At 37.2% G+C, this 10506-nt stretch overlaps 1 protein-coding gene across 6 annotated transcripts in view; it reads left to right on the top strand.

The window, feature by feature from the left end:
* The window catches only part of scat (VPS54 subunit of GARP complex scat), a 57790-nt gene that overhangs the window by 39883 nt on the left and 7401 nt on the right, over positions 1-10506 (top strand). The window contains exons 1-12 of one of the 6 annotated variants that reach the window (XM_087347050.1): positions 2827-2962; positions 3338-3438; positions 4322-4628; positions 5629-5751; positions 6164-6266; positions 7020-7198; positions 7346-7488; positions 8349-8448; positions 9113-9255; positions 9479-9605; positions 9843-9950; positions 10341-10496. In XM_087347050.1, coding sequence (XP_087203176.1) covers positions 2957-2962; positions 3338-3438; positions 4322-4628; positions 5629-5751; positions 6164-6266; positions 7020-7198; positions 7346-7488; positions 8349-8448; positions 9113-9255; positions 9479-9605; positions 9843-9950; positions 10341-10496 — 1596 coding nt within the window. In that variant the 5' untranslated portion in view covers positions 2827-2956. The other 5 variants (XM_087347051.1, XM_087347053.1, XM_087347052.1 and 2 more) reach the window with 5 other exon arrangements.

Raw genomic sequence — 10506 nt, 5'->3', positions numbered from 1 at the left:
TCCTCCCATCCATCCATGGGTCTTCCAAATGATCTCTTCACCTCAGGCTTTCAAATCAAAATTCTATGCACATTTCTTATCTCTTCAGTGTGCGCCACATGCCCCTCCAATTTCATCCTCCTAGGTTTCATCGCCATAATCATATTTGGTGAACAGTAAAAATTCCAGAGACCAAGTTTTGCAACCATGCAAAAACAACGGGTAAAATTGTAGTTATAAATTCTGAACAGAGTTCAAAGGCAAAAACACCGACTTTTCGATAACAATCTTCGTCGTCGTTCTGAGGTTACACTGAGGACAAAAATGGTTATCGAAACGTCGGTGTTTTCTCCGTTAAACACCTGACACGGCTGGTAACCGGAGAAGAATTTATTGTACCGTTACTGATGTAATCACATCATAAAACCCGCGGAAGAAGGAGTGAATTTATAACACGTGTTAGTCGAAAAATATAAAAATAAAACTTCACTTGGAAGACGTAAACCTGTGACAGAACGGAAGGAATTATTAGAATAAATAGTAAATACATTTTGTGTCTAGGTGTGGATTGGACTTAACTAGCTCAGAGTAGTGTCCAGTGACTTTCTGTTGGGAATAGAGTACTCATCATTTTGAATAAAAATCTACTTGGATATTATCCATCGTCTAGTAATAAAACGTACAAAAACGTAATGTGTATTTATTCCCACCTTTTTTGTGAGTTTTTATTTTGTTGGCTTTATCGTGTTTATGAATTTTGATTTTACATACTATTCTTTTACGTCCCACGGATGGATGGTGTGGTTATGCCTTTTTATTCTGGGACTTTCACTTTTTTTTAATTTGTCCGGAGATAGGGATTAGCTCTATCTAGTGGGCCCAACTGAGTAGGAACCTGAAGACGGAGATAGAGCCCCATCTCCGAAACGTCGTTTTACGTTTTATTACTAGACGATGGATAATATCCAAGTAAATTTTTATTCAATTGACTCTTCACCATCGTCAAGAAGTTTTAGATTTGATATACTGATCATTTTGTTTCTACAAAGACAGATAATGTTTGACCAACTTAGCAGCTGTTGGCTTTATAGGAAGTTTTTTTTTTCTGTGGTTAATTTCGTTTGGTTGGTGGAAACAAGCAGTGGTATCTTAGAAGTTACCATCTGAGCCGTAGGGGACTGAGTAATACGACTTAAACCTGAGATAAACCGATCAAATTCGAACCGTTATAACCTAACCCTGAATACAAATTACGATTTCAGCGTGAATGGTCCTAAGTTTTGGACAGAGTAGAAGTGTACGATGGGTCCCTACAAAATTTTATTAAAGATGTTAAACACTTCCTTGTTTAAAGAGTTTGTGTTTCATGCAGCATACTGCTAGCATAATGATCATGTATGGTCCATATAGGAGTTTTTAAAACGAAGTAACTTGTATAAATTCTAGTTACAGTAAAAATAGCAAAAACAGATCGTTGCTACGACCTGATCTTAAAATAGAAGATATGTTAATTCTTGGCAAAGAAAACAGATTACACTTCGTTTAATTTTATATCACTTTTACTGTTCCGTAAACAAACCTGGAGGATTATAAAAGATGAAGAATCTTATTGACGGTGATGCTGTAATACAGTGGAGTCATTTTGAATATAATTACAGGATTGTTATGCAAACTGTCGATCGGGAGAAATTTGAGTAAGTCAAGGTTCAGTACGTTCATCACGTTCATGTGCTTTGTGCTACCTGAATATATTGTTCTTTTACTACGTCACTCTGAACAATTAAAACGTATTAGCTTCCTGAATTCAATATTTAACACATTAAATCCTACTGGTAATAGTGTAAACTTAATTATCAATCAAGAGATCTGTAGTTTCCCCATGTATTTATGAGTTTCATGTGATTCTGAGAATGAACAATTATTATTTCCTTAAAACATAACTGACATTTTACATAAATAAATTATTGCAATAAAAGTTATTGTTGTCTTTGAGGCAGAGACTGGATGACTAAATAATATTTTCGGCTCAGAAATGTTAATCTTAAACAAAAACAAATAAAATACAATTAAGGTCACGGATAATTTAAATTCATGTCTAGGTCACGGTAATAATATTCAAAATATAGGACTAGTTCAGTAAAGTTCTACTAACTTAACTTATTGTAAGTGGACTGTGACGTTGTGTAGTCGTATTGGTGGTTAACAGTCCTTAAGATTACAATTCACGTTTTCAGACGTTGAAGTCATAAGATCTGGTTTGTTACACACATGTATTACTATACTAGATCAGATTTGCTTATGTTACGATAATGCATGTGACGATCCGTGTCGAATTTTTGGTTCATTTGAAGAATGTTCCTTATACGTAGACGTACACCTAAGTGCGGAACACTTTGTGCGGCACGGCATAACACTAAAAGAAACACAATACGATGCAACATGATTATCTCACCGTCCCACAGACAAAACAGAAGACATTTTCAGGTTAGGTCAGCTTCGATATGATTACGCTACCGTAACGGAATGGTTATGAAAATGAATGTTTCAACTGCTGCTTCTTGCGGCATCTATTGGGAATAATAATGGAATAACAGGCGTTCTTGTATTTGTAGTAGTTCTTGTGAATCGTGCCAAGATGTCTCCAGGTGTTGTCAGTTGCCCCAAAATTAAATGTTACAACCGTTTCGTTATATTAATTACGTGCCTTATTTCGACTTCTATCTTGAATAGTAGGTGTTCTTATGGCAGTTCTTTGAAAATATTTCGAAGATGTCACTATGAATGTTGATTGTATGTATCGATTAAGAGTTGTTTTTAAACAGTCCACACAATGGCAATCATGTTACCTATAGCAAGAGACGATATCTTGCGCTTGCGCAGGAATACGCCCTTTAGTTAGCTTGTTGGTTGGTTGGGTGGCAGGGCAAGACAGTACACACCAAAATACAGTTTTCCACGCAGCAAATTAACTCAGCTGATGAAGGTGATCGTACGATAAGTAATAAAATTTCTCCTAGCTGTATTCGGTATTGTTCATGTGTGTAATTTTAAATCGGGCAGTTACGAAAGTAATGAGTTATCAGTACATATTCTGTAGCAGCAGTTACGGAACACATATTTTGGCAATTTTTTTATACTGCAGCTGGTCTGTATTTTGTGTCTTTAATGAAATGAATTTCGATACATGTCTGAGGAACTGATGCCCTATGTTATCATGTTAAGCAGCCAGTAGTTGTATGATGTGTATGTTGTGCATTGTTTATAAACTAAAGTATTTGTTTACATTGTTGTATGACACGTAACACAAATTTGCAATCTGGTGGTTATGCATCTAGATTTTGTTTTCCATGCCCACAAGATGACGGCAAAAGTGTGTCACTTACCAGAATCAAAACATACCTGGGTAAACTGCAGCTTTTGTACGAACCTGGACTTCAAGGTACAACAAGATTTCATTCGGTAAGTGCAAACCTTCCTCACTTCAATAATTGATGCCATATGATGTAATTGAATTATATAAGAGACACATCTTCACAACTTAACACTATGACTGGATACTGACGTTTTCCAATAATATTAGTGATTCTTTAGATTCTCTGGAGGCTTGTAGTGAATTCAGATGTTGTATCATATCATAACCTGCATGGGGCATGTTTATAATTTGTATTGATATTGACATTTTAATGACTTTTTGTGATTGACATTAGATTTAGAATTTATTTACATTCCATAGAACCTTCACAGTACAAGCCAAAGTTGTGGAATGTGTCACAGTATGAAGATGGCTGTCTTCTGGGTTGTAGCACCATGTTGTCTGGTAGAAGTTTACCATCGTTTCAGAGGTTCTGCTGTTTACACCATCAGGGTGTTGTATCATTGCCCTAATGATGCTGGCACTACACCTTAGAAGACAACCATCTTCGTACTCACGGCTGTGAAACCTTAAATCAAACATGTCATAGTATGAATTTGAACAATTAGTACAATAATATATAAAACAAAATTATGATTGCACACTTATTATGTCTGTTTACATAAATATTTATAGTATGTAATAATTTTGAATTGAAGTAAATTTTTCTGCAGAGTAGGAGTGAGATAAAATATAATCTTTCAATGCTGGCTTAAATACTTTTATATAATGAATATCATGGTGATGGACCACCAGGTAACAGAATGGCAAGGTGTTCCATGTGTGGTTTGTCATTTAAATAAGTATTTTAAAAAGCAGCAAATAACATGGTAAATAAATTTATAAAGAAAATGGTTATGTGGGCTGAATTGTTATTTTTAATTTCTATAAGTAATTAAATTAATAAATTGTGATCTTCTTGCCTGCCAGCCATCTTCGTGAGACACACTGTTCAAGAGAAGGAGGTTCTTATGTTTGTCGTTATGGGTACAACGGTGTGTGCTCGTCGTTGCCTGTTGAAGGCGTGAGTGATGAAGACTATGAAGATCATGTGTACAGGCATCACGTGTTCCCAAACCAGTCTGCAATTAAAGCCAGGAGAGGCAACTTCAGGAAGCTGATGAGCCAGCAGATGAGTGACCAGCCTAATGTCGTGGTTGTGGGTCAGGAGTGGTCCATATACTCTGCAGCACAGAATTTGCCTGCAGTCCTAAATGATCCAAACAGGGGAAAGCAGGTAATCGAATTAATAAGTGAGGTTATGATGATCTCCAGCTCTTGAAAGTGAGGTTATGAGAGAAACAAAAATTGGTATTGTAACGTTGTGGTTAGTTAACCATTTAAAGCTGAATCATAACTATACGTTACACTTCTTTAACAGTCGAGAAGAAGTCCTCATTTTATTTTGTGGTTTTTGTACGATTGTTGCAATAAACACTATTATTTATGTAAATTGTATTAGCCAGCTGATTTTTGTAATGATGATATGTTTTCTTTGCGGTACAATCTTAATTCTTAAATATTATTTAGATGAGTTTCTGCTTTAAAGAATCAAAAATAAAAATTAAGTTTGTGCTTCTGGCTGAACAAATTACAATTTTCTATGACAAGGTACAGTTCTCCGAAACACTCCGTTGCGTGTTCTTGGTTCAGGAGGGGCGAAAGTTTTAATATTTTGAAGATGGCTGTCTTCTGGGTCATTGCACCTCTTAGTTTGCTAGAAGTTTACTGACGTTACAGAAACACTTTCTGCCCGTATCAGACATCTGTTTGCGGGATGAGAATTGGATGGAGCCGAACCAACGTAGGTCATATCCGTTGGTAGACTTTTTGTTCTTCTCCTATGGCTCTCCGGTCCGTATTCGGTCCATGGCCTCCTCAATTCTCCTCTTCCATTCGGTCCTCTGTTAGGTCCGTCTGTCCGAGGCTTTGATCGAGGTTTCGAAACATCTTCCTTTTCACGGTGCAAGGTTGTTAGCCTTGCGACCAACCCCCAACCTGGAGGACCAGGGTACCTGTCTTAGTCTGACCTCTCCCCCTCGACCGCCAGCATAGCTCTTGGGGTCACTGAGGTACTCAAGCCCCACCACCACGGCAAGGTGCAGGTATCATTTTTGTACTAGTGATGTTAAACCTTTGATTCTACTGCCAGGTAATTTGTCGGTCATTCACGAAAACAAATGAGAAGGATAAAAACATCCAGTATAATTAAGTTTAAAATTGTTTTTCTCTTTCAGAGGGATTTCTTCACAAAGACATGGGGCGACGGTTTCATCGAGAAGGCCAACATTCCAAAATCTCTTTATCTACCCGATGTCAGCCGCGTTCATTTTGAATCTTACGTACGGAAAATCGCCAGAGTGAGTAGTAAAAACAAAAAAAAAAGTTTTTGCTATAAACTTTGAGTAATTATTTACATGTTTGTCACTGTATTGTAACATGCCATGTTGATGGGATCGTTATTACATTACATTTAACTTTTTAACGTTATGTGTGATTGTTTTTGTTTTTTTTCATTGATAAATTACTTTGGTTCAGCAGAGTTATAGATATATTATATCTGTAAAATAAGGAAGTATTTTTAAAAATTATTTCTTTGAAAATAAATAAAGTGTTATTTATACAATTATGTAAGTGTATTTTTTTGAACAGTGATGAATTTATGTTTCTTTACACGCATTTATATTTCTAGACTTTTGTATGTTGATAAGATTATCTTTCTGCGATACTGGCAGTACTGAGGTACAGTTTGTTACAATGATATGTTTACAGAAATACCACAAACATGCTCGAATGAAAGTTACCGCGCCTAAGCAAAGCCCTCACAATGAACTTTTGCAACATTTTCCAAGAGCGAAAGCAGTCAGGTCATTAGGTAAGTCACCTTTTTTAATGCCAAGAAATCCGTGTCGTAGGATAAGTTCTGCGCATGATGACCTGCATTTGTCTTGTTAAATAAACATTTAACAGATGGGCAAGGCACACGGTGCAAATCGCGGAGATGAGAAATGCCTATACGATTTTGGTTGGTAAGCCTGAAGGGAAAATACCACTTGTAAGACCTAGTCATAGATTGGAGGATAATGTGGATCTTAGGGAATTAAGATTGGATCCATCTGGCGAAGGATAGGGATCAGTGGTTGGCTTTTGTGAACATGGTAATGAACCTTAAGAGTTCCATAAGCAGTTGACCTGCTGACTTATCTGAACATTAGATATCTATATTCTTACAGGTAGAGCCACGGTGGTCTAGCGGTTAGAACGCTGGCCTTGTAATCCTGGGGTCTCGGGTTCGATTCCCGGCGGTGCCTGAATTTATAACTTGTGTTGGGCAAGGCCGTGGTCTAGGCAACACGGAGTTTTCCTCCGTGGCATCCCAACAATTACTCCATTCACACACAGAAGAAGGCAATGGCAAACCACTTCTGGATCATCTGCCAAGAACGTATATGAACAGGTCCCAGTCCGAGAAGAGAAAAGGATGGAAGGATCCTGTTCATATGGACCTGTCATCAGACAGAACACTAAAAAAAAAAAAAAAAATCTTACAGCTAATGTACATGTGTCATATTGAGTGATCTAGCTTAAGTTTAATGCATATTACTTTCCTTTGCGCGTGTGTTCTCAGAAAGGAATCAGTTTGATATTAGTAATATTCCCAAGATCTTCCTTCAAGCAAACTTAGATCTCAGCCATGTGGATACTTTCAAAGCTGTATACCCATTCACAAAAGATCCTCAGTCCCCAGTTTCCATTGGAGAAGGTGTTCGGAGTACGCAACATTCAGAAAAGCTGTTACAGGAGAAGGTGAGTACCGCTACAGTAAGACGAGAGGCCGTCGGAGAAATCGAGTCCATCTGATTACTTGTTTCTCAGACCTTAGCCCATAAATTTGTTCGTTACTTGTGTTTACGGCAGTCTTAATCCAGTTTCTATTTTGTTTCTGTTTCTCAGCTGTCTCATTACCTCGATATCGTTGAAGTGAAAATCGCGCAACAGGTTGCGCAGAAATCGGAGGCTTTCTTCCATGCGATGACTTCACATGATGCACTTATGGAGCAGTTGACACAGACAATCACTGTCGTTAAAGCGCTCAGGTAAGGAAAATTTAAACTGGTGGAATTTCGTTTGGACGTGTTCGTATTGATGACAATCATTTTCTGTAGTCTCTCTTTGTTTCGATTTTATGATGTAATGGTTTGCTGCTGTATAAATATGTTATAGATCGTCCAGCTTTACTTCTATGAATGTAATAACAGCTTAGGTAGTCTGTGTTCTTGTCCTAAACAGAAAACTACCAACTACTTAGTTTTGTCCACGTATAATTGTTTACGGCGAGACTTAACAGAATTTTTGTTTGCTCACTTTATACCGAAAATGTGCCCGACGCAAAAAATGATATTCAAACTTTAAAAATGCAGTGTTGTCATTTCTCTAACGAGAGTGATTGGTTCCTTGACTACACGTAGTAGATACATCTGTAAAAATAGCAGAGATGTAGCTAAAGTCTGTGAAATCTTTGGTTGTTGTGGTTTTATATTGGCCGTCAATTTACATAAAGATATTAAAATTAAATTATACCAAAAATAAAAAGTAATTCTATTACTTCATTGACGTGAGTCATCTCTCAACATTTATGATTAGGACACATTAAATAGTAATGTGGCAGGTGACCCTTGAATGGGCTGCAGGATCGTACACGAGATGTATCTTTGTTTCGTAATGGGTTCTTGATAAACTGATAATATTTCAAGGTATTCTGAATGTTATTTATTGATTTAATTTTGGATTTAAATATTTCGTGACCTTAATTTTTCGAAGCGTGAAAGGAAGTAGAAATTGATAATCTTTTTGATCCAATTTTGTGTCAACATCAGGCACTATCTTCCTTTCATAATAGTTTTGGCATGTTTTATGAATACTAAGAGACTATTAATTTTACATTTTTATGTTTCAGAGAAAAGATTCACCATATTGATAATTCATTAGTAAAAGACTCGTTAGATATTTTAAGGTTGGAGAGAAAACGCTGTAACCATCTTTCAGTTTATGATAAGGTAAGTTGTGTGTAATAACGAAGCTTGTTCACAAGAAATATTCATAAAGATAATATTTATGATTTATGATATTCCAATTAGTATACATACATGATCAGAATTTATTATTAATCCTTTGAATACCAGTGATAACTATATGTACCATTCAGTGACTGCATTTTTCCGACAAGGTGTATTATACATTTTATATGATTTTCGGAGTTGATAGTGATTGCTTTCGTCCTGTGCCGTAGCCACACGGTCTGAGGCATCATGCTTCGGACCGGTGATACGGAATGCGCGCTGGTTCGAGTCTCGAGGAAAGAAATTTCTCATGAGCTTTCGACCAGTGTATGGGACCGGTGCCAACCCAGCATCGTGAGGAAATTGGGGAGCTACAATGAGTAGCGTAATCCGGTCAGGAAAGCTAGCAATGGCTGGGGGTTCGTCGTGCTGACCACACGTCACCCTATATCTGATTGGATGATCGTTCACCTCTGCTTAGGCATGTGAACGTGAGGCCAGCAGTCAAAGTAGTCGGCTTTGGCTCTCATATAGTGATTGCTTTCTTAAGCAGAATTAGCCAGTTGATCTTCGTACTGATAAAGCGTTGAGTTTGTGAATTATTAAATATTTAGACAAGCATCTGTGTCAGAGTGTTAATGATCCATCAATTTTTTTCCAGATCAAACTAATGTCAACAGTGCACCAGACACAACCAATGATCCAGTTACTGTTGTCTACACCTGACTACGTAGCAGCTCTGGACCTCATTTCCACGACTCAGGAGATCCTGGTACAAGAGCTCGCAGGAGTTCACAGCTTCAGGTAAATCTCTGCGGATTATGCCACTTTCTCACATCTTTCAAATACAGAGATGTTTAAGAAGAAATATTTTATTTATTTCGTAACCACCTGCACCACTAGCAGATACTGCTAACATGGGATCTTTCACGCGTGATTTGCTGGCCAGTTCAAATTTTTAATTCTACCAGTTACAGTGGTTCTGGACTGGTATACTTAGTATATATATTTTTCGTATGTTCCGCAGACATCTGAGTTCACAGCTGCTCGAGATGCAACACCTCATAGACAAAATGTTGAGTACAGAATTTGAGCGCTATGCTACGGCAGATCTCAACAGGCCGCTGGGTGAAGATCAGCAAGTTTTGGAAGGGGTAGGTAACGTATTGAATGTTTCTGGCCAGTAAATATGTATGGAATTACTGTACTTGTACAACAGTCTAAGGAAAAAAAAATATAATATGTGTGAAATTTGCAGATTTCTGTATTTATTTTATAATCTTTGGAATATTATGAAGTACATTAGTTTCTTTCTGGAAACAGAATCTTTTGCAATTATCTCTGTGCTGGCGAAATCATGATAATGCATAGATCTTGTTCTCGATTTGCAGGATAAGCTAGTGTCGATAATATTTGGAATGTTGCATCAGAAACATTTTAATTTCGTTGACACCTACAAGGATGAAGCATTCACAACAATAAAGGCAGTTGTTAAGCAGGTAATTGTTCTTCTCTGTGTAATAAAATCTGTTAATAACGATATTCAAGGGACCAGTTTCTTATATACTTTCAAAGGAATAATCTGAATTTTCTGAATTGGTTTAAATCAACACTCAGCTTAGTTTGGGGATCTTGTACGTCGTCGTCATATAATTATTATCTGATGTTTCAGCACTTTTTACACAGCAGTAGTGCCAATATCTGTTACATCAGTGCACTGTCGTATCACTAGCAAGTAACCAGTGTCAGTTTGGAAGAGTGTTTTTCAACTCTCAATGAATCATCATTGGTATCACACTTAATTTAATGTGCATCATAACGTAAATGTGCTGGTTTGAAGGTTTTAACCAGGGCATATGTTAGTTTGTCTTACGAATTTTGTTCAACAGATCGTGATAGAGGTTATAGCAGCGAGTGACTTGGGAGACTCTGAACTGGCTCTTACTGGACTGGGTGACCAACTGCAGGGACTTGAACTCCATGACTGGCTCCACCTCCTTGAGAACACAACTTCCACGTTGATGTGTCTTGTGCATCGAGTCAAAGTGAGTAACT

This window comes from Zootermopsis nevadensis, unplaced genomic scaffold (assembly GCF_977971745.1).
Source record: "Zootermopsis nevadensis isolate Lab colony 2312 unplaced genomic scaffold, Znev_1.0 Znev_ptg000011l, whole genome shotgun sequence".
Lineage (NCBI taxonomy): Eukaryota > Metazoa > Arthropoda > Insecta > Blattodea > Termopsidae > Zootermopsis > Zootermopsis nevadensis.
Note: the sequence above shows the minus strand (reverse complement) of the source record. Positions and strands in the feature narration are given on the sequence as shown.